The sequence below is a fragment of the Poecilia reticulata genome, chromosome 3 (genome assembly GCF_904066995.2).
Source record: "Poecilia reticulata chromosome 3, P_reticulata-male-v2, whole genome shotgun sequence".
In the NCBI taxonomy this organism is placed as follows: Eukaryota; Metazoa; Chordata; class Actinopteri; order Cyprinodontiformes; family Poeciliidae; genus Poecilia; species Poecilia reticulata.
This window is the reverse complement of record NC_088832.1, coordinates 16078915-16106726: the sequence shown is the minus strand read 5'-3', so window position 1 is coordinate 16106726 and position 27812 is coordinate 16078915. Positions and strand designations below refer to the sequence as shown.

Genomic DNA, 27812 nt, shown 5'->3' with positions numbered 1-27812 from the left:
ACTATGTATACTTTGCTTCATTTGCTTATTTCCTCTTCAATTCAAACTTCCATTGAGTTTTATTCTACCCCTTTTTGAAATACTTCAATATACTGTACATTGTTAAGTCAGTTCTTATACATTTTTTTGTTTGTTTTTCCATTATTGAAACATACTGAACTTACTGATCCATGACTGAACTGAGATACACGATTTTTGTGTCCTGATTACACCTCTTATCTTGTCAGAAGACCTTTACCCACCTCTGTAGCAGAATAGTGGTTCACCATCAAATACTTGTTCAATTTGTAACTAAAGTTTTACAACTGAGCTTCCACTGAAATTTAATGGTTCGATGACATAATCCACAGTCAAAAAGAAACTAAAGACCACCTTGCAAGTCTCCTTGTTAGAAGTAGATGGTGACAGGGTGCAGCACAAAACAAAACCTTCTCTTAAATTCTTTGTTCTAATTATATCCCCTGTGCCACGTCCCTTCCTCACACTCTCAAGGCCTATCATTCAGCTGAGGTGGTGCGGAAAGGATAGTCGAAATATAGCTCAAGGTCAGACGTGACCAGGCTTGGGTGGTGGTGGGAGCCAGGTCATTGCTCTGATGGAGAAACAGTGGGTGTTTTTTTTTTTTTTTTCTTCATACTCTGTTAGGTCTGAGGTGGAAAATGGCTGAAGGAGTGGGCTGGGTTTGGAAACAAGACCACTATTAAAAGCTGAGGCTTGACCCTGGGAGCAAACTGAGCAGCACTGCAGAAGAGAGAGGATATCGTTCAGGATGCCAGAACCGGCCAAAAAACCAGGTATGTTTCTTCATTTAGCTGCTTCATGAGACGCTCAACTTACAATAACTTAATGTCTTACATCACATTACATATGCTATTGCTACAGTCACACCAAATGTATGTGTGTGTGTTTTTTTAGGAAATTAAACAAAAAAGGAATACTATTTCAAAGCACAAAACATTTTGAAAATATTTGTATGAATTGGATAAAGAATGAGACAAATATAAAACTGCGTCATAAGAAAAAAATAAATGAGTTCAAACTGAAGGGCACTGACAATACACAGAGTACAACACAAGTGTAACTTCTATATTATAATTTTAGTTTTGCTAATTACATTTGTTTCTTTTGTTTCATAATTCATACTGCTGATTTTAAGATTTAACGGTGCTCAGGTGGGAGCCAAAGGAAGCACACCAGGTGCAATAATGTGCCGCCAGGTTCAAAGTGCTTTCAGCAGGAAACAAGTCGGTCACTTCAGGAACTCTTGTCAACGCGCCCCCAGGTGGAGGCTTTGTATGAGATGAACTCCACACACTTGTCACATTTCTGACATGGCTGCATACACAAAATGATCCAGAGATCCAAAACCCCCAACAGGATTCCAGCCTGACAAATGATAGCCACAGTTTCCCCTTTGAGGGTGAGGATGAGCTGCTTGTTTGTGCTATCGGATGGCACAGTGGTGTCCAAATGGCTCACTTGTGTGTGGTAAGACCTGCAGTGTGAAGGATTTGAGCAGCACAGAAACTGTTAGGATCATCTTGAGCCTGTAGTTATACTAATAGCTGTTATTAACACCCTGCGGTCTGTGTGATGCAGAAATCATTTGACAAGCAAAGCTAAATAAGGAATCCACCTGTTTTTTTTTTTTTTTTTTTAAACAATACTCATTCAGCTTCTATTATGCTAAAGAAATGCACCCACATTTACAAACTTAGGGAACATATTGATATTTTTCCCATGACCACATTAACTTAAAGTGTCTGTGATGTGAATAATTAGGCACAACATCCTGGGCATCATGCTTTCACAGGATAGTACAAAAAATAAAATAAAAAATGTTAGCTTCCTTCACCAGTCAACTGTTAGTATGGTTCCCATGTTGTACCCAGTATAATTCGTATAAGAAAATATGATTATAAACATTGTCTGGGTAAAGATGCCGGCACACACACCCACACTCTCTGTGTCTCAGTCATTGTGACTGCCTCGTTTCTTTCAGATTGCCCCAGGGCAGCTGTGGCTACTTGTAGTAGCTGACCTTCAGCATGTGAATGGGTGGAAGACTGACCAAATATAGCAAAAAGCACTTTCTAGTCCTTTGGACTAGGTGAGAAGTTATCCAAGTAAATGCCATGGACCATTTATTTAACTCCGAACAGGGATAATTCAAAACACAGCTGAAGACTACTAAGGCATTTATTATATTTGCAAAAACAAAAACTGTATGAATTTAAAATTAATGCAGATTCTTTAAAACACTATTATTTTATGTTAATCTGAAATTATTTTTCCAGTGTATAACTTAGAAAATAAAACAAAAATCCCTCATTTGCAAATATGAAAAATAGGGAATTAATCTGCAGATGATGAGGTCTCATAGCAAGTTAATGAACAGAAAGGGCTTTAAAAATGCCTGTTCAAAGTGCATTACAATTCCAACTTTACAATGAAATTCATGGAAAGATAACGTGCAGTGGAAAGTATTTTGACAATCCCTGTGGAAACCAAACTAGACATCCTTGAACACGGCTTGTGTTAGAGACTTCTTAAGAAGTGTGCATCTCTATGTGACATGCGAGTAACAAAACAGCGACACAGGGAGAACATGTGACGCAAGTAACCTCAAATACGGAGAGGAAATGTGGTGTGTCGTACCATCCAAAGCCACTATTGCAGTTTATAAGATGCCTTTAAGCAAGCATGTGGATCTGTGGAACACACCAGTGAAATTTATGACACTTGTCAGGTTGGAGATATTTCGAAAGATAAAAGACACACTATGGTGTGTAATGGTTTTCACTACTCCATTACAGAAAGATCCACCCAACCATCCAATCATCCACTGGAGTTTAGGTTCCTACTTTTTAGATGGTAACACCCTTCTAATATGTTGCGATGACTGGAAACCATCAAAAAATAATTACTGTTTTATTAATATGCCTTGCTGGAAAATGACAGTCTTATACGGTTGTATTTTATTATAATTTTTTATTAATTTGTCAGATTTTATTCTTTTCGTATGTATTGTTTGGTCCACATTGTACTCCTATGCTGAATTGTTCCACATTTAAATCTGTAAATAGCAGCTGTATCTATGTAACACATACATACAGCTCAGGATTCCAGGCACACCACGCTGTGTGTTAAACACCTCCACCGTCAGAGCTTTCAGTCGCACTATTTTTAGACCTCTTTTAAAGACGACAACTGTTTGCCAGCAACAACTTTTCCAAACAGGGACAAAGCAGGAACTTTAACAGATGGCGTATTACGCAGGCACAGCGAGAAGACCTTTACGAGGAAATATCATGGTCAGGGTATCATTCTTTCTGTAGGTCACTACAGACACTTAGCATTGCAATTGGTGCTCTAACATCAGTTGTTTTTACCATAATGGGTTTCTGATAAATATTATATGAGTCAAAATATTTATGACTCATTTTTGATTGTGAGTCATAAATATTTTGATTTATGACTCACAATCAAAGTATTTAAGCCCATAGACTTAAGGGACAGCCTTATTTTCACCTTCAATCTGAAAAATTGTTGGTCACCATAATTTAACATCAACTGCATTTCTCTTTTTATATCAGTGGTGATTTCAGTGGCATCATTTTTGGGTATTTCATTTTAAAAAAATGTCACATCTTCGTTGAGAGTTAGAATAAAGCATCCAGTTTTTCTGCTTAGTGCTTGTGTTGCAATAGTTGGATTTCTGAAACGTGGGATGTAAATCAAGAAGGTTTACGCATGTGTGGGTGTATGTGCAACCAGAATGAATTAGTTCTTTTAAATAGGAATAAATGAGGAAGAACTAATATTAAAACTGGTCACTAAACTGGACACGAAACTACAACAAAGGCAAAGATAACAATGTAGAGATCTGACAAAGAGAAATGCTGCAACAAATTTAGGGAGAAATTCAAGACAAAAGACGACAGATGTAAGAAAAATAAGATGGATGTTCTGATGTGAACATTTCATTCTTCACATTCTTCAGCACTAAAGCAAGAAAGACCAACATTTTTTTGCATCAACAACGCCCCTTAGTTGGACACCACACAAGAATAATAAAAAAAAAAAGTTCTGTCCATGTGATATTTTGAGACCAAGCTGTAAGAATGTCTAAACCAGGGCCATAAGAACAAAATTACATTTTGGTGGACATTGTGACAACACAAGGAAGGCAGCAAGAAGAGAGAGAATTTTGTTCATGTAGCCCAGGGAGAGAGATGTACATGTTTTCATGTGCAACCTTTCACTAGCAACCCAAAATAAACCCTAAAGTATGCAGGCAGATTCGGGTCACTTTAATAGGACGTAACACTGATGCATTGTTTTGAACAACTAGACATGCACATTTTTTTTTTATTCTGTTGTTTATAATGAGGCCTTTCATTCATTGGCTCCTACGACGGCTCCGAAGCCCTTAATCTCGGCTTTCCCCCTGCGAAACGAGATCAACATAAAAGGAAGCTCAATATCTCTTTGGCAGTGACACTACGATTGATTAATCACCACTCAGCAAAAGAACGAAGAGCTGAGCTCCCTGATCGAAAAGATCGCACTCACTTCTTTACACTTCAGAGAGTGTACTTTGACTCCAATGTTTTTAGTTTCAGCATTTTCCAAGAAACCAAAGACTCAGGAGGCAGAGGAAGGCTCCTGTGTGGTTTTCGAAGCCGAGACAGAGAAGTCTGAAGCTAAAGTGAAATGGCAGTGCAGCTCAAAGGACATCGCCAGCGGCAATAAATATGCAATCACAGCCGCTGGAAGCAAGCACTCCCTCACCATAAAAGACATCACCGTGGAAGATGCCAATGTCTATGCTGTGATTGCTGGTGGTTCGAAGGTCAAGTTTGAGCTGCGGGTCGTATCAAAGCCAGGTGGGAGACTTTGATGCTGCAGCTGTGCATTTGAGGCCTCTGATCACTCATCCACAGCTCGTGTAGTCGTCACCGAGCACAAAGCACAGCGCTCGATTTAGAAAACCACTGAGGCAGTAAACACTTGATGCACTGCATGCGCTTGATGTTACCATGATTCTACGTCCTCTGATCAAATCTCTGAAACAGCCTGAAGTGTTTTTTTGTTGTTGGTTTTTGAAGAGTTAGCAGAACATGTTGAGAAATTAACAACTTTTCAACCAAAAAAATTAAAAGCCGAGCTTTGATCAGAGTGAAAGCTACAAACTTTCTAAAAAAAAAAAAAAAAAAAAAAAATGGTAGCTCAAAAACTGGGTTTAGAACTAGGAAAAAAAATGCAGCAGCACTCACCTGTCGAAAAAGACTAAAACATTCAAAATCGGAGCTTTGCTTTACACCATAATGAAACAATTAATTAGCAGTTTTGAGAAACAGCTTAGGCCTAGAGTAAAAACAGTACTTCTTTAACACTCCACATGTTATTAAATAGTTGATTATCCTTATTCATTGTACATAAAAACACAAATTTCAAAGTGAAGAAACCAGATGTGCAATTAATAATAGCTTTTTCCTCCAGATGAATGTAATAAACTAATGATGAGTGTTTTCTACACGTTACTCCGCTGTTCATTAAAATATCTGTGGTTTGAGAAAAAGCTCCTAGTGTTTATTTTCCCATTTGTTTAGAAAATTCCAAACAGCTCTTTCACATGTGCCAATTGTGTTTCATTTCTTCCAGGATATTAGCTCTGCATTTTCCCAGGTTTTAATTAGTGTCACTGACTAACATTGCACCAGTGGACTGTCACTGTAACGTACTTAGGATGTTTATATTTTATTAGGTGAACACAAATGTCTTGAAGAAAACCAGCTGCCGCCACGCTCGCTCTTCCTGCACGGTGACCTGGACACCAGCACATTATTTCCTCATGAGTAGCCACCACTCAATAGGCCCTGAGCACCGTCATGACAGGCCACTGATAGCATGTGGAAAAGTTAGCCTGCCACTTAGATAATATGAGACAAAAGAAATATTTAGAACTTAAAATGTTCAGCGCCGAATAAATACTAACTTCCCAGGCAGAATGTTTACTGCTTTTTATCTCTTTTGCTGTGCTTTTGATGCCACCAAAAATAAAATCAACGCAGAGGTTCCAGCTGAGGCCCCGGCTGGTGAAACTGGGAAAGCTGACCAGGCTTCGGTTCCACCTCCTGCAGCTTCCACGCAGGGAGAAACCTCTGCTCCAAAACCCGACGCTCAGCCAGCTGAGGGTGAGTTACTGGGTAACCATCATCAGGCTCCCATTGCATTTTACATTGAAACATTTCAAATGTTTTCAGATTTCTATGCAAGATTTTCTTCATATTTGAGTGCAAAAATAGTGTATGTTTTTATATGAGAAAACAAAACTAGTTTGTTTATTTCCAGCAACTTTAACATCTTCTTAAAATATAGACCACATTAGCCGACATTTAAACGCGGATCTTTGTCATGCAGGTTGTTCATTTTTAATTTCCTTTCACTTTGTTTGTTAATTAACTTGACCTTGGTTTGGATTGGATTTTTTTTTAGATGCTCACCCTCCAGACACCAGACAGGACTTGACTGGACTCTTTACAGAGAAACCTCAGTGTGGAGAAGTCACTGTGGGTGAGTGGATGTGATGCACCAGACTTTGTTTTGAAGCAAAGCTTAATTCAATGTTTCGTGTTTTTAGTTTTACCAAGTAGACAAAGTTCAGTATGGATGAAGAAAAACAGAAATAGATGAAATAGACAGATGCTGGTCTCTCATTGCAGTGTTGCAAGTGTTTCAGTACATTATTGAATCAGACATGCTAAATTAAATTGCTGTAAAAGAGACAGACCAATGTTGTATTTATAATTTGTTGAAAAACAAAATGGCACAATATGAACTCAAATTTCTCATTATTTTTCATTTCCTCTTCTTCACATTTCCACATCTTCACCCAGCTGTTTGAAGCAGCATTAAGAAATGACAGAATGCATTACTATAAGTAGAAATAAAAAATTTAAAAAAAGCTGCCAACTTTCAGAACTTCATCATTGCTGTATGTGTATTTTTCTTGCACGAAGGTGAAAACATCACATTTGTGGCTAAAGTAAATGCTGAATCACTTCTGAAGAAACCCAGCGTGAAATGGTTCAAAGGGAAGTGGATGGACTTGGCCAGCAAGTCTGGAAAACACCTGCAGCTGAAGGAAACTTATGACCGCAACACCAAGGTAAACTGAAGGCATACAAAGAAACACGCTGATTGTTCGTCATTTCAGTGTTGATTGGTCTCATTTGTTAACATTTATTAGCCATAAGAATTTGTTGAAAACAAGTATAAAACTACTAGAGGCAGCATACTGTATTTGTAAACTCTGTACTTTTTTTTTTTTTGCCAAAGTTAGGCAAGCTCTTTCTTCAGACACATGTGCTAATCACATAATGAACTGCATATGGGACTCTCTGTATTAACAAAGCAAAGTTGCAAAAGTTTTTGATTGCTTTGTTGAGTGATATAGTTCAGTATTTGTGTTCTTGCACCTTATATGGTCACTATCTGTCGTTTCAGGTGTACACATTTGAGATGCAAATCATTGCTGCTAAGCCCAACTTTGCTGGAGGTTACAGATGTGAAGTTTCATCCAAGGACAAGTTTGACAGCTGCAATTTTGACCTTGCCGTACATGGTGCGTGTTGTGTATGCTTTGCTTTGCATGTATTATGATTAAAGGTGTTTCGATCAGTTTGGGATCTGCTCGTTTCAGAGGCCCGAGCTCCTGAAGGTCTGGATATAAGAGCGGCTTTTAGACGCACGTAAGTGACTCAGAATACATAAAAAGTGTTTATTTACATCAAATTATAAAGCTTGAATTAAGGATCTGCGGATCTCTTGCTGAATTTGAGCTAATATTGTGTTCTAATGTTTGAAAAAAAAAAATCATTTGATATTTTAATTCTAATTTGAGAAAAATTATAAACTTTAAAGTCAAACACGAAACATCTTAGAGTTTTATTCCTACTACTGATGTTATGCTAAAGAGATAAGACAAAAGTATGTTGATGTCTTACTAAACTACTAATGCTTTGCTGGCTAAATAGAAAAAAAAATGTTTATGTCTTATCAATGTATTATCTGATGTAAGAGAAAAAGAAGAATTTTTTCTTGAAAAGTAACACCGATTTCAAAGGAAAAATTAAAGTTTTTTTTGTTTTTTTTTAAAGAAAATAACCAATGCTGTGGTTTATCTAACCAGAAATTATTTCAGTGTCAAATAGCCCTTGCATAGGTGCTAGAAAGAATAGCTTCCTGCATGACTTTGTAGTTGTACTTGAAATTAAAGCCTAGAAGTAAAATAATTATTTTCCTGACAGACTTCAAGTCAAGAGCTTCATATTAAGCAGCGCAAGTACTGAGTGTAAAAATGCATTGGATTAATATAGCATGTGTGGTAAATAACTGTGAAAAATGCTAACTTATCAGGAGTGAAGGCGGTAAGAAGAGAAGTGGAACAACAACAAGGTAGTAGAGATTTGGTGCAACCACGGAGGCTCGTTGTCAAATTCTAAAGACTTGGATTGTTTAAAAATGGAGAAATCTGGACCAGGAATAGAGGCTGTCGCTCTCTTTCACGGACTGATTATTCTCTGCGTTCAAGCCAAACAATCCGGCGTTTTGGATTTCACAGCCGCCAGTTGACCGAGTTTTGAGACTGACCACAGGAGGAAGATCAACAGAGAGCTAAACCCAGAAGTTAAATACCAAAATTAACATGGTGTTAACCTTTAACTTCACGATTTGGTCCTCCAACCATTAAATAGCTTGCAGCAGCACATGTCAGCTTCTTCTGATCCCCTCCTGAGTCTCAATCAAAACAGCCGAGCCAGCTGCCCAAGCAGCCATGTGGCCGAGTGAGATTTGACGGTGGTGTTATTGTACTGAAAGTGCAGGATGTGCTAAGACATTCAGGCTTTTCAGCAGCAGACCACCTCCAGGGGGGGTTGCCTGCCTCACAGAGGAAGTGCAGCTACAGTGTGTTGTAACTTCACCACACAGAGCAGAGACTCACCTTCACGTGCTGTTGGATCAGAGCTTGGAGATTATCTCGTCTATGCCTCTGTTTTTTTTATCTTTCATCCCACTGATAAGAAACAAACACGCGCTAAGGTTGCCTGCTTTGCTTCACGACGACTGTTTTGTTTTGTCATTGCTTGGATTATGGCTGCAGCTTGGTGATATGGTTTTGTGCTTTTAGGATGTGTAGAAGGTCTTGCTACATATCGCATTTTTTATGTCATGTTTTTCTCCCTACCGCCTCTTTTCCTTTCTTCGCCAGGCACCATGTGACCTCCCAAAGGAACAATCACCTACTGCAAGACATGACCAAATCATGAGTTGTTAGCAGCTGATGCTGACGAGTAAAGACAGGGTTCCTACACATTTTCCATTTCTAAATTCCAGCTGTTTACCGACTCATTTTAAAGCCTCCAAGATTGCGCAGAAAAGCCCTTTTATAAACCCAAACAGCGTGCATGTAAGACGGCAATATTTCAAGGTTGTCTTGTTTTGATCCTGTTTCATATTTAATATCTTGTGACGTAGAAATATTCATATCTCAAGCTTATTTAGCAGTGATAAGATTCTCATCTTTCCTTGACCTCCTTTCTCATGAGCTTATCAAATTGAGATAATTACATCTTAAGCTTTTTGTCATAACAGTTCAGTTACCTTAAGACATCAAAACACCAAGCTTGTTTTGTCCTGACAATAGTTTTACTGTCACGGTAACATGGCGTAATACGATTTAATGCTTTCTTGTTTTTACTGCCGTTCACTTGTTCAATTATCTGGAGCTGTCACACAGAAAGTTTCATTATCACACAATCCTGAGACCCCCAACTTAATTTGGTCATGGAAACAGTTTTCATTATATTATTATCTTAAAACACATAGATGTTTAATTTGGCAATTGCTCTTCATTCGTTTAACCCTTGTGCGTGCGAAGACTGAGGCAAACGTAGAGGACTGTGGCAAATGATACAAGTTTTACATGTGTGGGGTCGGTTGGACCCCATTTCTAGACACAAGGGTTAAATATTTAGCTCTTCATCTTGTTATTTATATGAAGTTTCAAAATCTCATTTTATCAAGATAACTGTATCTCAAACTTTAGTAACAGTATCATGATTTTTAATTATCTTGAGGTAACATGACCTCATTTTGAACCAATGCTGAGAAAACTACTGCTTAAGGGTTTTGTTGTTTGAACAGTTTAAGTTTTTTTCTATAAGATAGGAAGGCTGTACATTTTCTTTGGAACTCTAACTGTTCTATTGTTTTGTTATTTTGAAATATCACAGCTAAAATTCACTCTTGATGAAATGGATCATTATATTAGCCCAGCAATCAATACATTGAGCTTGGCAGCTGGTTCAGCCTTCAGGAGGAAAATGTTTCCCATTGAAGTCCAAACAGGTTGCTGTATGTTATTTCATTCCTTAACATACTCATCCAGACCGGTAAAAGTTTAAAAGTAAACTCTATACTTTGTCATTCCTCTGAAGCATTTTCAAATTGGGAGAGACTTGTGATTGTAAAACCAACACCTAAAACCATTGTGTGGATCTCTGATAGAGCAAAACCACACATGGCTTTTTTAATTTTGCATAAAGCAAATGGAATATAAAGTGTTTCATTAGAAAGAAACATCTGCAGTGACATGTTTCTGTTCTTTGGAGAATCTAAATGATTAAGCCATATGCTACACTGTTGATGCGTTTTGATGTCTGCAGTAGCACAGATGGCAAAGACGATTCAGGAGAGCTGGACTTCAGTGCCCTATTAAAAAAGAGGTGAGGAAATAAACATTTTCAAAAGTTCTACTCAGAACAATGATTACTTTTTTTTGCTTTCATAAAAATGCCTGTTATTTTTTTCTTATTTTTATTCTTTCTGGATGATCCTCTGTCCACAGAGAGTAAGTCATTTCTACAATTGCAAACTATATCACACTATAGGAAACAAACTTATGATCACTAATAACAATTTCACTTAATCTCTCTACTGAAAGTCAGTCCATATAAAAATAAGTCTTAACATTATATTATCATAATAATGAAATCATTGCAAAATAAAAGCAAATGCAATATTAAACCTACTTGTTGCATGGCGTTAGCATGCGTTTGAGGTCCGACTCACGTTATTTGATTCCTAAATGTGTGCAGTTTGCTGAAGTGGAAAGGGAACCCCATCATTCCTAATTACATAACATTTGTATTTTTCTTAGTTGTCATAATGCAGCTGGTTCAAGGTTATGCTACACTTGGTGCACAAAACACAGCATTGCACTGGAGTTGACCGTCTTGTGCAGCTAGAACCTTTCATGCAATGTTTGCCAGCCCTCACATTCCCATCACTTCCAACTCTGTGCCACTGTGACAACTGTTAATTCCACGATTCGACCACCCATGTAAAGCTGTAATGGGATCCATGTCTGGGTTTAGTGACCTTCACTCACTACTGACTGACGGACTCTTGAGAAACACCCTGATAAAACTCCAGATCGCTGGCGATGCCATCATTTCTGCCCTCTGGTGCTTGTTCTCAACATGTCAGCTCCTTGCAAATCATATTGAAATTTTTCTATTATTTCTAAGTTTTTAGCATATTTTTTTTAACCATGATATTTTTAAATATTGAAGCTGATTTATCGTTTTAATGTATTTTGGACAAAAAAATGATACACCTTAGATTAACATAAGCACCCCTACTGGCACAAATCTAATTAGTCTTTTCAGTTGTAGCTTTTTGTTTGTGATTTACATTTCAAAGTCTTTGCTTCATGCCTGATTTTAACAGCGTTACCTTACCCAATTGTCTCAGGTCCATCAAACCGGCACACATGAACACAGATCCTGATGTTGACGTGTGGAACATCCTCAGTCACGCTCCCCCTTCAGAATATGAAAAGATTGCTTTCCAGCACGGCATCACCGACCTGAGAGGGATGCTCAAGAGGCTTAAGAAGATGAAGAAGGAAGAAAAGAAGAGTGAAGGTCAGTATGCCGGGATTAAAACAGGCATTGCTTCATCCGAACCTGGAAAAACTTGAAAGGCTGATTTTCATTTGCTATTTATATTTAGCATTCCTCAAAAAGCTGGATCCTGCATACCAGGTGTTAAAGGGCCAAAAAATAAAGCTGGGAGTCGAGGTTGCCAATGAAGATGTGGAGGTGAAGTGGCTTAAGAATGGACAAGAAATCCAAAAGTCTGGAAGGTATGAACTTACTTGCATATAATAAGGAAGTTCTGCACCCATTTATCACTATGTACTTAACTATGAATGTTCACTTCGCTCCCCTGCATCTGGATCATGATGAAATATCCTTTCAATACATCTTCAGCAAGTAAGTATCCGAGTTTTGGTGAAAAATTGATTTAAAACAATGCCATCTTTTTGTGCTACGAAAATATTCTTGTTTTTCCAAAGGTATATCTTTGAGAGCATTGGAAACATGCGCTACCTTACCATTAACCACTGCTCCTTAGCGGATGATGCAGCTTACACATGCGTCATTGGAGAGGAGAAATGCACAACAGAGCTCTTTGTTAAAGGTAATGAACAGTCAGAGGCAGTTTGGATCAAATCAACATGCAATTAAACTTTATGTTTCTCGTCTGTTTTGTCTTCAGAGCCTCCTGTTACAATCGTAAAAAATCTGGAGGATCAGATGGTGATGAAGGGCGAGCGGGTAGAGTTAGAGTGCGAAGTATCAGAAGAAGGAGCCAATGTGAAATGGTGAGATGTTATTCTATACACTACGGTTTTAGTAGTTTAAGCTTCATGCTAATGAATCATGGCTAAAAAGTAAAAAAAAAAAAACAACAACCATGTTGATCATAATTGCCAAAATAAAATCTGTTTTCCTACTAAAGGTGTAATGATAAAAATCATATTATTCAAAAGCAGACAGAAATGTTTCCACAATCATATCAGATGAGATTTACTCCAGTGTGCCATATTTTTATTGACTCTTAATGATTACATGTTTAGATCCCTTAAACAACTTTCATAAACAATAAATGTAAATATCAGAGGTCTTGAGTTAAATTGGCTAAATTGTAAATGGATAAAGGGAAACAAAACATCGAAGCTCAAAAATACCTCAAACACAGTGAATTGACATTACTAATGAATGGTAATGTATTTCTTGTCCAGGGAGAAAGACGGGGTTGAACTAACCAGAGATGAATCCCTGAAATATCGCTTCAAGAAAGATGGCTGCAAGCATGTGCTGATCATTAACGAAGCCACCAAAGAAGACGGTGGACACTACAAGGTCAAAACAAATGGAGGAGAGTCTGTAGCTGAACTGCTGGTGCAGGGTGAGTGTCATGCTTCGGCTGTTTCTTCTGTCAGTGATGAATTGTCCAAATTCTCATCCCATCACAGCTAGGCCAGTAGTTGTGCAGCCTTGTCATTCTTGGCAGGTTGACTTTGTGTAGCTTACGTAGATCCGCGCAGGTTCCGGCACCACGAGTATGTCAGCTAAAGTTAGAAGACGTACATGTGTATCACCTGAAAGGCAGAGCTCCATTCAGTACTTGCTGGTTCTCTTTCTCGGTTTTGAGTTGTTGGATTGGAAGTGAAAAGGAAGAATGTGACCTCGTTTATGGCATTATTTACTGACATTTTATCCCAGTTGGTGATTCAGATGTTAAGTTTCCATCCTCCATTAAAAATAGTTTGAGACAATTTAAACCTCTAGATACAAATATACTCCGTCTAGTTCCACCCATGACTTCAGTTCATCTCCTTTTAAACTTCAAACTTTGAATACATGCTTGACTTCATAAATATTTTCACATTTTTGTTTTCCTTAAAGTCAAATTTTAGTACAGTTGTTGTACTGCGGATAGCTTTCCCTTTATATTCCTGATTTAAATCTGTTCTGATGTCCCAGGAGTTTTTGTGTATAATTTGAAGCCCAGTAGCTGCTCCTGCTGTTTATATGCCTTATTAATTAAACTCTAACCTGCCAAGAATAACCAGCTGCTACACTGAGACAGGGATCAACACCTCAGTCCATGGCAGAGTTTCTATTATAGCGCCATTCCCACCATATCTGTTTATTCGGCCTGGGCAGTATGCTGACTAGCATAGCCTTTGAATTTCACAGTGGGCAATATCTCCCATGCTTTTTCCATCAAAAGTGTAAAGGCCTTGATGATTTTCATTCTGAGCTCCTTAAACTTGTGTTTCTTTTTTTTCTTCTGACTGCACAGAGAAAGAACTGGAGATCTACCAGAGCATTGCGGACCTCACGGTAAAGGCAAAGGATCAGGCGGTGTTCAAATGCGAAGTGTCGGATGAGAATGTGAAGGGAACTTGGTACAAGAACGGTGTTGAAGTCAAACCCAATGCCAGGACAAACATCTCCCATATTGGAAGGTGATGATACTAAATTTGCTAAATTATGCACATGTTATGTAATTGGATCCCGTGTCCAATGACATGATTTTCTGTTTAAACACACAGAATCCACAAACTGACCATTGATGAAGTGAAACCTGAAGATGAGGGAGACTATACTTTTGTGCCAGATGGCTATGCTTTCAACCTTTCTGCTAAACTCAATTTCTTGGGTAATAATTATTTTTTAAGCTTGGAAACTTCAAAGTCATCATTTGATCCTCACAAGCCAAATGTTTAAATAATTTCTCCTTTATGTTTGATCTTTCAGAGGTGAAGATTGATTTTGTGCCTCGCCAAGGTACACCATTGCAAACATATACTCTTGCACAGCAAAGGAAAATAAAAGTCAGACCCCATTATAACCATATGCATTACTTTTGAAGATCCTCCCAAGATCCACCTTGACTGCATGGGCCGCACTTCTGATTCAACAATCATAGTGGTGGCTGGAAACAAACTGCGTCTGGATGTTCCAATCACTGGAGATCCTGCTCCCACAGTGATCTGGACCAAAGGAGAGAAGGTAAAATAGATGTAACACCTGGTGTTGTTAATATTCTGACAGGAGCCATCTGTCCACAGAGCTGTAGGTAAGAGCTGGCATCTGAGACCTGCTGAGAAAGCAGTTTGTCATTCTACAATCCTGCAATTTAAGATGCAAACAAGAAAGCCCAAGCGCGTTCTAACATATTTATTATAAGCTCAAAGGCTGCTAATCGCTGTTAAAAACAGTTGTATTTTCACGTATTTGTTTTTGCAACAAGCCTGCTGTGCCCCATTAATGTCAGGGAAACTAATGCATTGGCTTTTTTTTTTACCCAGCAGAATGATCAGAGTGCTACTATTATCTAAAAGCAATAATCTTAGGTGAATCAGAGGTTTCTCACCCTCCCTGTTATCAGCTTTTACTGCTTTGCTGTCCTTAACTGTAGGCTAGTTCTGTAAAACCTGGTGGGGAAGGAAAAGCAGGGCACTCAGCCTGTTGGACCCTAAATGATGGAGAGGTAAGTGTATAATTATATATCTATATCTATATTTTGTTTTGACTTATTTGGTACAAGTCTGCATGACGCCAGCATTGAGCTTCAATATTGATAGCCTCTTTGAAAAGAAAGAAAGGAATCAAATTTCCAAAAAAGTTTAAATGCAAGAAAGATGTTAGTTATGAGAAAATCCATTATATGTGAATTAGTTAACTTTTTATGTTTATAATATTTCATTAAAACCAATTTTGAATTTGACACCAGGCTCCTCACAATCTAAGGAGAATAGAAAAAAAGTGGGGGAAGTGTTTCATACAAATATATAATTGTCATGTTTTTTTAAAATAAGTCATCTCCTTTATGTATATTTTAAATGTAAAAATGATTTTTATCTCTTGACTTTAATTCTAATATTTTATGTTCATCAAGATGGTTGAATTATTTTTCTATTTGGTATGTGATCAATGGATTGTGATGATGCTAAACTGAAAATATAAAAAGTTGGAAAAGTAAACAAGTTAAAACTGAGCCTTGTGGACTGCCATAGATAATTTCTTCTTTTCAATTATTAATGAAATATTTATGAAAAATCATAATATTTCATGTGAAGTATAATGAAAGCAGGCTAAAACCTGGGCTTGTTCAACAATAAGTAATAATAAAAACTTCTTAATATTATTTCAGTTTTTGCTTTTGTGGTTTAAATTGTTTTAAACCACAAAAGCTTTTTTGAAAATTTGATTCTTGTTGTCTCACCAGTAATATTACTAATCTACAGACCCAGGAAGAAAACACCATCATCATTGTAAACAGCTAGCTTTAAGAATGCTATAAAATTGTACTAAGACTTTGAAGAACTAATGTTTCAACACTACCACTTTGCTGTTTAACCATAAAAAATATTATAAAAGTACATCTAAAATATAGATGGTATTTTTATGTTTTTGTTCAGTTTTATGCACCAGTCAAACAGCATGATGCCAACAGCATGCATTATCTTTGATTAAGGTAAGCTTGTGTACTGAAGCCTCTCAGACAAAGATGACAGGAGATGGAACAGTAAGTATGCTTTGCAAAGTGGCAAAGTGCAAGGTTATACAGTAACAAAATGGGAAATAAAAAGTTTAATTCTGTTTTATATTTATTAAAATATCCTAAAACCTTATCTTATCAGATGTTCCTGTTGTCCAACACTGATCTAAATAACTCAGTGAAGTTTGATGAAGAGGTTTTTGTTTGTTTTTGGTTCATTTTATCAGCTTCATCACGACAAGACTGGAAAATGTGAATGAATAACAATAAAACTACTGACATAAATACGCTGAATCTGTGCTGAAATTAGTTTTAGAATATGAAAGTTGGGTTGCACCATGGTACAGTTGTTAGCAATGTTGCCTTGCAGCAAAAAGCTACTGGGTTCGAATCCAACCCTGGCATCTTTCTGGATGGAGTTTGCATGTGTGGGCTCTTTTTAGGTCCTCTGACTCCATACCAAAAACGTGACTGCTAGGTTGACTGATCCAAGTTGTCCTAATTTACCCTGGGATGGTCTGTTGACCACACCATATCCTGCCTCTTGCCCAAATACTACTGGCAAGAGTCACCCTCCTACATCTCCCCAACCCACACCTGCAATGATAAGTAAGTATAGATGATTGAGAAATTGCATAGTCATGTTTACCAAGTGGCTCACCTCAGTGTCTATCTCTTTGACAATATCCAAAAATCCTTACATAAGGACAATCACCTCAGCTCAAGCAAGTTGTAGTTAGTTGTTTGCCAACTGTTTTACATAAAAGTATTACACCACAACATCAGGCCTGGGTTTTTGCAAAATGAGTTGACTCATTTTTAATGATTAGGTCATCACAGAAGGAGACGGCAGGGTCCACGTGGAATCCACCAAAGGCCACTGCATCTTCACTATCGAGGGCGCCGAGAGACAGGATGAGGGGATCTACTCTGTCGTTGTTCGAAACCCAGCAGGGGAAGACACAGCTGATATCAGTGTCAAGGTTGTTGGTAAGACAAAGATACTCTGCTCCTTGATAAAGATAAAATGAACTTTTAGAACAAGCATGTTCTAACTATGTTACTGTCTTAAACACTTAGATGTTCCAGATCCTCCCCAGGCTCCTAAAATTCTCAGCGTTGGGGAGGATTCCTGCATTGTTCAGTGGGAGCCCCCTCTTTTCAATGGCGGAGACCCAATCATTGGTAATACTACTAAATTGTTGAAATTTGCCAGTTTATGTAACAAATTTTATTCCATGTCATTCTGATACATTTTGGAAAGATAGACTTCCAATATATGCACCTCTTTTTCTCCTGAGACTCAGAAGAAAAGTTTTTTTTTTTCTTCATACTTTAAGTATTAAGGTTGAAAGAAACACATTGCAAAACCTTTTTTCTTTCATTAAAAAAATATTTCGTTTATCAAAGGTCTCTTACACTGGACATCTGGTCTTGCTTACAATTTGTCTTTACTTTGCTTAGCTTTTAACACTGATAAATTCCATTCATTTTCTAAATACAGATTCCTACTTTTTAAAATTCATGTTTTGAAAAAATTGCATGAAAAAGTGCTCTTTGCACTTCGTCACATCCGCATGAGAGAAATGCGGCTTCTAGGAAAGACAAAGTCGTATTTCAGAAGCAATACCATAAACATTGTTGTCTTCCAAATACAATTGGCTCTTATGTTTTCATGGATTTCGAAGCGATCCTGAATTAAGAAGACGGTGGCTTGTAAATATTTGTCACGCCAAGTTAAAGCTGGCGCTGCGCACAGCAAAGTTTGCAGCCTTCACTTAATTCCGGAACAGCTTCTTCAGCCTAAAACTACCGGGGGGAGACGGATGGTAAATAAATGAGTCGTCCCTGTGTTATTTCAGTGGAATCACTTCTGTATTCAGCTTGAAAGAGCAAGTGTATGGGAACAAGTGAGCAGACCACAGCCAGACAGCCGAGCAACTGATTGTGCCTACTAGCATAAGCTAAAGTTAATGTTAGCCATAACGTTTAAAGAAAGTAAACCTCACCTTCGTATCCATGAATGTATAACGAGGCATCTTAAAACATTTATCCAGCTTGTTTGTTGGGGCTTTGGTTCCCGCCTTACAAATTCGATTTACATCATTAGCTTGGGCAAGCCCTGCAAGCACTTAGTGTAAAATGCCATTTTCAATAGACCGGAAGTGACCGGCCGCTTTTCCCCGAACACGGAAGCAGACGTGCAACGAACCCTTTGCATGTCTGAAACACAGGTAAACATCAACATACTGTTACAAAATATATTTAATTTAGGATATTTTTGATTAAAATGCATTCTCTGAAGTAGACAGTGGCCCATAGCTGAGGCCTTTTCGTCTGGAGTCGTTTTTGATGAGGGCTTTTATTTTTATGCTGTATTTTTATGGCACCTTTATATCCGAAGATGTTTTTGCTAAGACTTTAAATTCTGATGGCTTTTTGTCTACGGTCTCACATCTGAGGCTGTTTTTGCTAATGTACTCCATAATGGACCAATCCATCAAAGTCGTCTTTGCTCAAAAAATAGGTGTAGTACAATGTTTTTGCCTGTACATAGACAGGAATATAATGTGCTGCTCTTGAATGCTAAGGTTATGTCGTGGAAAGGAAGAAACTGAGGAGCTACAGGTGGATGCGACTGAACTTTGACCCATACCCTGAAACAACCTTTGAGGCCAAGCGCATGATTGAAGGCATGCCATACGAGATGCGAGTCTATGCCGTCAACAGCATTGGCATGTCTCATCACAGTCCAGCCTCCCAACCATTCGTGCCAGTCGGTGAGTGTTTTTTAGGAATCTCACACCAAGTAAATTTCTTTTATTCAAATTACCTCATATGTTTACTAAATGTTTGTTGTTGGAAGTCTGTCATGAAGACAATTTTATTAAAACAGGAGGAACAAAACAGATTTCTCCAAATGTCGTACGATGGTTTTAGAAATCTTGTGTGTTCCTGCAGCAATATGTGCTGTGGTTAGATCAGACTCAGTTGAGTCCATGAGATGTTTTCTTTATTATACAGAGTTTACTCACTCGTGGTTACGAGAAGATGTTTATTTGTGTTACAAGAATATGGCCTCGTTTGTCTTAGCAACATCACACAGGGTGTTTGTGTACCCAATACAGGAATTAACACTGTGTAATGTTAACATTTCTGTGACTAATTCTATTAGAACCACTAAAATCATGAAGCTTTAACATGCACATGATTTCAGCTTACTCTCAGTTCCCCCTGAAATCCCTTGTATTGGTAATTTGAGTCATCATAGTGTATATGTTTATGTTTGCACATTATGGACAGTTAAAGACTCTTTATGTTACAAGGCAGATTCAACCAGGGGCTTGTGGTTGAAAGGCTCTCTATGTCCATCTATACAAGAGCAGTGCTGTTTATAATCGTACCTATCAAAACATTACTGACATTTTATTTTAAGATGCGTAGTCTGAGTAACTCCTTATTCAGAATCAGTCCAAGATTATTTTAGTTACTAAAGTAAAGACAGTGAAAAGACAAAAGGGATTGTTAGAGGCAATGAGAAGATGAACTCAGAAAACAGACAACGAAACACACGACAGACTTGATAAGCAGCCATACAGTCACTGGAAAAAATGATAAAACTTTAGCTTCCCAATGTAGCGGAGAAGAAGCCAGTGGAGGATTTGATGCTTGTGGAAGCCAAAGGAAGAAACCAACAGGGCCAAGAGCTCTTTAACTCCTGCAGCCAGGAGATTATCACCAGCAGCACCCCCTGCAGAGTTAGCCTTCAGTCTGGAGGTGGGAGATCCAGCTGACAATGAGGAGCCAGCAGGAGGGAGTGCACGTTTTCCTACAGAGAAGGAAGCAGTGGTCTCTGAGGAATCTGCTGCAGACAACATGTTTGGAGAAGGAATTATTGTCTTTAGGTGTAGTTTTGTCTTGTTGCTTTCATATTCAACCTGCCAAAGAATACAGGAGTGTTTGTGTTTTAAAATCCAGATGATGGTGATATTAAAATGTTAGCTGGACTACAAGAACATTCTTTCCATCTGAGTTTTATAGGTGATGGTGCCGGTTAAGGTTGTTCTGGTTCGTCAAGGATTTGATTATGTATCGAGCAGCGCATGAAAACAGGTTCCAGGTCATTGTATCCCCCTCTGCCTGTCTAGATCGGCTCAGCTGACAGAACAATAAAACTTTGAAAAAAAACAAAAGAATCAGTTGATGCTAAGTTGGCCTTATGAGCCAGAAACATGCGAAGCTCAATTTAGCAATCTATCACATGCTTTGTCTGTTTCCCCTATCAATAATGCGCTTTCATCTTTTGCGTTTTGCCCAAATAAGAGGCCAAGCTGTTTCAAAGGGATGTAACAGTGGTTTGCTTTTGGCACCTCTGCAGTTAGAACATTGCGTGGGTTGTAACCAATGAACCAAGGTCTTTTTATGCACATCAAAATCATGTCATTTTATCCCCACTAGACGCGTAGCACAGCAGGCACTTAGACCTCAGTCTGACAGTGAACTGCAGGTCAGACAGAGAGCTCATATTTCTCTGCATGAAAGAAGGCGCCACTCACAGGCTTACAGGGTAACAGACTGTTAGATAACTGGTGTCCCACTTAAAAACAGGCTGGCTGAATCCACCCGCTGTGTGTAACCAGTGACTCGTTAACAGAGATGAAAATCATGTAAGTCAGTCGACACATGACTTTCACAGGTGCCCCTTTTTAAGGGGTTTTAATTTGAGACATATAAAGACATCAGTGGCCACATCTGGTGTAAATTCAAACTGCCTCATTTGCTCTCATTTTTACTTGCTTTTGTCTCTGATCACATTCAGTTTGAAAATAAAAACCAATATTCAAAACCTTACGCAACATCAAAATTATCAGACACCAAAAAGAAGAAATAATGATGATGCATTTGCAGTTTGTTCTCCAATGCTGCCATTTATAAAACAAATGTACGCTTTGTGTTGCACGCTCACCTGGTCACACACACGCACGTTAAGGCAACATTTTAGTCTTTAGTTCTCCTGTTCATTTTGATGTAAATAAACAAATAAGTAAATTCCAGTAAATTCAAGGGAGATTCAGACATTCAAACATGCCTGAATGCTCTGCAGGCACGTTAGTGGCGTCAATCAAGCTTGTCCACTTGTTTAGGTGTTCATTTAGTGCCTATGGCTTTAATTCTTTAACCGCCTAAGCAGGCTCTTTATCTACCCTCTGTCGCTCTCTCAGCCCCTACTAGCGAGCCCATCGGACTGCACGTTGAAGACATCAGCGACACTTCTATCACACTGAAGTGGCGAGCTCCGGAGAGGATCGGCGCTGCTAAGCTCGAGGGCTATGGGGTCGAGTACTGCAAGGAAGGCAGTAAGTGCTGCCACCTGCATGCTTCTGATAAGGGCAGCTTATTTTAGAGTTTATCTCCAGAATGGATTACTTGCAGCAAAATGGCGCCTGAGCTGCACAACTTGTTCAGCTCATGTTCATAAATAATATTTATCTATCTTAGCTGCTAAATAGCAGTGCAAACATGACAATTATGTGACTTTGACTTGTATTCCTCTACGGTGGCAGCTGATGAGTGGATTCCAGCCATCCAGGGTCTGACAGAGAGATCATCAATGACTATCAAGAACCTGACCACAGGAGACAAGCTGCTATTCAGAGTGCGGGCCTACAACATGGCCGGGCCCAGTTCTCCGGCTGTTCTGGCACAGCCTGTGACTATCAGGGAGATCATGCGTGAGTATTTCTGCAGCTGATTCTTATGACATCCCCGCTAGGCTTATTCAGTTTCTCATTTTGCTTCACGTAAGCGTAGTAACCAGGAATCTGTGGGGTGTTTGAGTTCTTCAGGGAGAAATTTAATCATTTCCAAAGCCTTCCAAAGCTACAGTATTTGTTTTTTTTCTGCTCAGTTTCTGTTTTTTATTTACACAACTACAAATAAATTTGCTGAGCACAGCCTTCCATCTGAGTTGATATTTTTATTGTGACTTACCAGACCTTTTCCTTTTCAATTAACTACTTCACTAATTTCAGAGATTTTTTTCTTGTTTTTTAATCCCATTGGTTAGTTGGACCTTTGGAAAAACAAAGGTATGAGTCTGATAGACATAAAAATACAGTGCACAGTATTATAAATGAGATATGAGGAGTATTTTAATGTTGAAGGGCAATATCCATAATCAATAATGAAGTTGGTCTTTTGTTTTCAACAGAGCGCCCAAAGATTTGGCTTCCACGAAATCTCCGTCAAACCCTCATCAAGAAAGTTGGAGAAACTGTTAACATTATGATCCCGTTCCAGGTGATTTACATTTAAATTTTACTATTATGTCAAAAAAACACAGTAAACACTTCCCCACCCAGACAGCTAGTAAAGACAATAAGAGTCACTGTCTAGTGTTATGATAAACTCTAGAGTCTAGATAATGTAATATTAGCTTGTCCGTGTCAGCATGGGGTGGACAATGACTTATTACATATCTATTGCACATTAGTGTGTGGGACACACTATGTTTCATGGTATATGTTATGGACATTAACATTGTACATTGTGAACTTTACATTTTGGAGTGGTGTACATTAATTCATCTGACTGCACTGAGATAAAAAATAAAAAGTCCCTGAATTCGGTGGTCCCTGCTGGAGGCTTTCAAGAAAGGTTGCAGGCTGATTGCAGTCTTTCATGATGCGTTCTGTCTTTATGAGATAGCTGGGGGGTGTAATTGTCCCAGATTGCTGAGAGTAATGTTCCAATGATCGTCTGAGCTCCTTTCCTCCCATTTTCCAGAGCTCTCCTCCCCTGAGCAGAGCAGCTGTCACACCTCATGATGGTTCAAACCTCAGAACACCTATAGAAACTCCCTTCATTCTGTAACGGTTGCAACAAAACAATGTTTTAGATTCAATTTTTAATCCTTGCTAGTATTTTGTTTTAACCAAACAACTATCACATATTAGGGGTCATTATTTTGTCAGTCTTTGTTAAATAATATTGTAATGCTTAGTTAAATGTGATTTAAAGCTTTACTTTGCTGCATTTTGAGCTCAGTCTTGTCTTTGTCTGCAGGGTAAACCCAGGCCTAAAGTTACTTGGAGTAAAGACGGGCAACCTCTGGACCCCTCAATCGCAAGCGTGAGGAACAGCGATTTCGATTCGATCTTCTTCATCCGAAAGACGGAGAGAAAGCACTCTGGGCAGTACGATCTCAAAGTGCAGATTGAGAACGTGGAAGACACGGCAAAAGTCACGCTGCAGATTGTTGGTGAGTTGGACTGCATTTAAAGTTTAGCCGGACTGAATTTCTGTAATTATTTCGTAGTCATTATAAAACGATATTTTCCCCGTAGATCTCCCAGGGCCACCAGAGGTCCTGAAGATCGCCGATGTGTGGGGGTTTAATGTGGCCCTGGAATGGAAGCAACCAAAGGACAATGGCAACTGTGAAATAAGTGGCTACACCGTTCAGAAAGCTGACAAGAAGACCATGGTGAGAATCTGTGCTCTTTGTTCTAATGACCGGGTTGAAAACATCAGAGTAAAGTTGAAATTAATATTTAGTCGTCTTATAATTAGATCTACAAAACATAAAACTTTTGTGTGTTCCTTACTCACATGGTGTTTTCCTGTTATTTACACCATTAATTTATTTAGTTGTGTCATATGAATGATCAAAAATGTCATTTATTTATTTGTTTGTTTGTCATAAAGGATATCACTGATCTCGCAGGGCCACCTGGTAATTAATACGATAAAATGTACAATAATTTTGGATGTTTAAAATCTAGCTCACATGTAATTGTCTCTAAGAGTCTCAATAGCGGGGGAAAACAAACACATTATTAAGACACCTAACAAACAAAACTAACAAGTATTCTGTAGTTTGGCTTTTGGTATCTTTTTATTAGAAAAGAAACATCAAAAAAAGACTCAGGTAGCAACAGAAAAAGAGAAATGACAGACTGACTCAAATACTACTTAAATAGAAAAACTACCACTTATTTCCTCGCAGAAAAAGGTTGAGAGAGAAAAAGAGAGAAAGACATTTATTCTTCAATTATCCAATGCCGAACATGCTGTCCACTTTGTCCATCAGCAATGATGAACCAGTTGGCAAAGGACTCCTACTGCCTCCGACCTCCACCTCAAGCTGCCAAGAACAATGTTACCCAGGAATGTCCTAATCTTATCCTCTCAGCCTTGACCCGGTCTCGATAGTCTGTGCAGTGACGCAGAGACATTGTTCGCCAGCCAGCATGGCGGTCAGCTCGCGTTTCACCGCAGTCATTATTAGATCAAATTAATTTTACTTGCAACACAATGAGCTTTTAGGTGGTGGTCATCGTGTTACCAATAAGTCTACCTGGTTCATGTCAGAGAGAAAAGCACTGAGGTCAAATGTGCTTTCAGGTTGCCTCGTATCCTGTTTCTATCCTGCATCTAAGAAACACCCTGTACCAAAACGCCTTCGGTTTCTGCTACAATATGAAGACAAGTGGAAGTTTTTCCCACATTTTTCAATAGGGTCAAGATATACTTTTGTCTTCTTCCGATTTCTCTTACTTTTGTTAGTTCAGTAGAAGAGAAGAACAAAATTAAAGCACATTTGAAACAATGCATCTCTAAAACTGCACATGCAAAGGACAGACAGATAAGAAGTGATGTTTTGGACTAATTTAGTTTTGTCAAACCTCATTGAAGCGTTTTATGTGATTCACATGAAGGAGTGGTTCACAGTCCATGATCACTACAGACGAACACACTGCGTGGTGTCCGACCTCATCATGGGGAATGAGTACATCTTCCGAGTGTTTTCCATCAACCTGGTGGGCCTCAGCCCGGAGCCACTCACCACAAAGGACAGCGTGTTCATCCAGAAATCAGGTCGGCTCTGTCTTATGACTCGGGGAAAATGATAGGAAGTACAAAGAGAACGCAAGAGAAGAAAAAAAAGTTACCTAATCTTTGTGTGTCTCGGCAGGTATCGACTACAAATCTCCCACATACAGGGAGCATGACTTCTCAGAGGCTCCCAAGTTCACACATCCTTTAGTGAGCCGGTCGATAATAGCAGGATACAACGCCACCCTCAGCTGTGCTGTGCGAGGAATACCAAAGGTATGCGTCTTCAAATTAGTTCACGAAAATTCAGGTTCTGTATTTGATAAAAAAAGGATGTTGGTAATTTCCTTTGAATTAATCTATTGCTTGAGCTTACGGACACAGCAGAAGTAATCTCTGGGTGCTTTATGAGACAATCAGATTCAATGTATATACATATGAAAAAGAAAAAAAAACTGTCCAATTCATTTTGATTCAGTCAAATTCACTTTAAATAAAATCCTGTCAAACACAGACTTAAATCAAATCCAACCAATTATAATTGGATTCGGTATGTAGCAAAAAGAGCAGTTTATCTAAGGAGATCAGCAGCTATTTTGGTGCTAAGCTGTGAGGAAAACAAATATACAAAAGCAAACGGAGTATTTTTTATGGATAGAAAGACAACTAAAATTAAAAAAAAAAATACAAAAATATTGCCGTTTTAGATTCAGGACACTGAAGTCAATATTCTGTCTAGCAGTAGCTTAAGGCCTAGTTCAGACCTGTGTGTAAATTTCATCATCTGTACCCGTCCAGTAGGGTTTGCTAGGGATTTCTACAGCTATCTGGTCCAAATACTTCTTCTTCCACAGCTTCCTGTTAAAGACGTGATTAAAATATTTTACAAACTTTTAGTTTTGACACTGAAACACCAAAACTACCCAATTCAAGGCATAGATATGAAGACCAAATAATTTTTATTCAAAATAACTTGAACTTGGCAACAGAAAAATATCTTAACAAATAGAATTCATAATAGATTAATAAATTACAATCTAATTCAAGCGAATTTACAACCAAACATAACCTGCAGTTAGATTGGACCAGTGATGGCTCAAAGTGTAAAAATGTCACGTGACTGTAATGTTTTGTTCTGCCTCATTAGCCCAAAGTGACCTGGTACAAAAACAAAATGGACATCTCCAATGAAGCCAAGTATCGCATGCTGTCTAAGCAAGGTATTCTGACGCTGGAGATCCGTAAGCCATGCCCCTTCGACGGCGGCGTCTACATGTGCAAAGCTGTCAACGACAAGGGCGAGGACGTGGTGGAGTGCAAACTGGAGGTCCGACGTAAGTGGCATGCTGGTTTCCATCCATGCAATGGTAACCTGCTTCTTTTTTTCTTTTTTTACAGAGTAATAGTATTTTGGTAACTTTCTCCAGAAAATAAAATATTTATAGTCATATTTGAATTATTAGAGTTTCTGCAACATCCTGTCTCAAATTTCCACATTACAAAAATACATGATTAAAGTTCTTGCACGTCTTTGGGTTAGGGTTAGGGCTTGCCAAAAATGTATTCAGAAAATTAGGACTATATTAAAAAAATAATAATAATATGGAACTAACAGTGAAAAACTGATATTTATCTGTAAAGGACAGCTGAATATTCTCAAATGTACTATTCTAAATATACCAGTTGATTAATTTTACTCCAAATCACCAAAAGTAACTTAATGCAGGTTTAATCTGTACATTTACATTCTTTTTTAGCACAAAAGGGCAAAGAAACAACCAGTTTAAATTGCTGATTGTTCAGTTTTGCAATTTTCTATGTAATCTCATACAATGCTAATATATTTTAATGAGTTAATTCATATTTATTTCTGATTTGCAGCTCAGATTGCTAAAGAAGAAAAGAAAGAGGCCAGTAAATGAGTTTTGTCTTTGAACGAAGAGGCGGTGAATCAATCTTCAGCAGGATGACGGCTGAGAACCACAAGATGCTTAAGTTACATCCCTAAAAGTGCTTAATCAATAATATCTTTGTCCTTTTTCATCCGCTGACATTTTGGGTTTCTTTCAGTGGCAGAATCGGTACACTAGTGTGTTACTTTGAAAGTAAGTCATAGTTTTATCTGAGTAGTTTCTGCTCTTTTCAATCTACAAGGATTGTGATTTCTATGTTTAAAAAGCATATATGACTGATAATAAATATCAAGTCTTGGATGATGAAGTCTGGATAAGTGTGTGGATAAAACCATAAAAAACAAACCCAACTTGACTGCTGTTTTACTTAGTTGTGATTGAACGATTCACCTTGCATAAAGGAATTTTGGGCTCTTGCAAATCATCAGTGAACGTGTGAGGTGTCCTCCTCACGCCGCGCAGCAGGATGTGTGTGATGGAAAGAATGATCTGGGATGTCTCCCAATGAAAACATTTGTCAGCAAAATGAAACACATTTTTACAAGCGGGGGCAAGTTATTCCTCTGAAGCTGTGAATGTAAATATTTTCTGCCTTGATGTACAGCTGCTAAAGATCCACTGAACTTTCCA

At 38.3% G+C, this 27812-nt stretch overlaps 1 protein-coding gene across 1 annotated transcript; it reads left to right on the top strand.

Annotated features, from left to right (window-relative positions):
• The first annotated feature begins 619 nt into the window (after positions 1 to 619).
• On the top strand, positions 620 to 27527 carry mybpc3 (myosin binding protein C3). The gene is made up of 30 exons (XM_081605144.1): positions 620 to 794; positions 4620 to 4889; positions 6078 to 6200; positions 6502 to 6579; positions 7026 to 7174; positions 7513 to 7630; positions 7709 to 7757; positions 10734 to 10793; positions 11824 to 11996; positions 12085 to 12217; positions 12345 to 12347; positions 12431 to 12555; positions 12634 to 12739; positions 13160 to 13326; positions 14227 to 14392; positions 14480 to 14586; positions 14685 to 14714; positions 14800 to 14939; positions 17262 to 17421; positions 17512 to 17616; positions 19023 to 19211; positions 21654 to 21788; positions 21996 to 22163; positions 22643 to 22731; positions 23497 to 23692; positions 23778 to 23917; positions 25152 to 25311; positions 25409 to 25545; positions 26417 to 26603; positions 27151 to 27527. The coding sequence occupies exons 1-30, from the start codon at positions 770 to 772 to the stop codon at positions 27189 to 27191; spliced, it is 3729 nt and encodes a 1242-aa protein (XP_081461270.1). The 5' UTR covers positions 620 to 769; the 3' UTR covers positions 27192 to 27527.
• Positions 27528 to 27812: the final 285 nt, after the last annotated feature.

Bases quoted from the DNA above. Each gene is read 5' to 3' on its own strand.
- mybpc3 (XM_081605144.1), top strand. From the start codon at position 770: ATGCCAGAACCGGCCAAAAAACCAG. The intron at 12,556-12,633 runs GTAATGAACAGT...TTTTGTCTTCAG, and splicing joins AACAGAGCTCTTTGTTAAAG to AGCCTCCTGTTACAATCGTA. The intron at 14,940-17,261 runs GTAAAATAGATG...TTTAATGATTAG, and splicing joins TCTGGACCAAAGGAGAGAAG to GTCATCACAGAAGGAGACGG.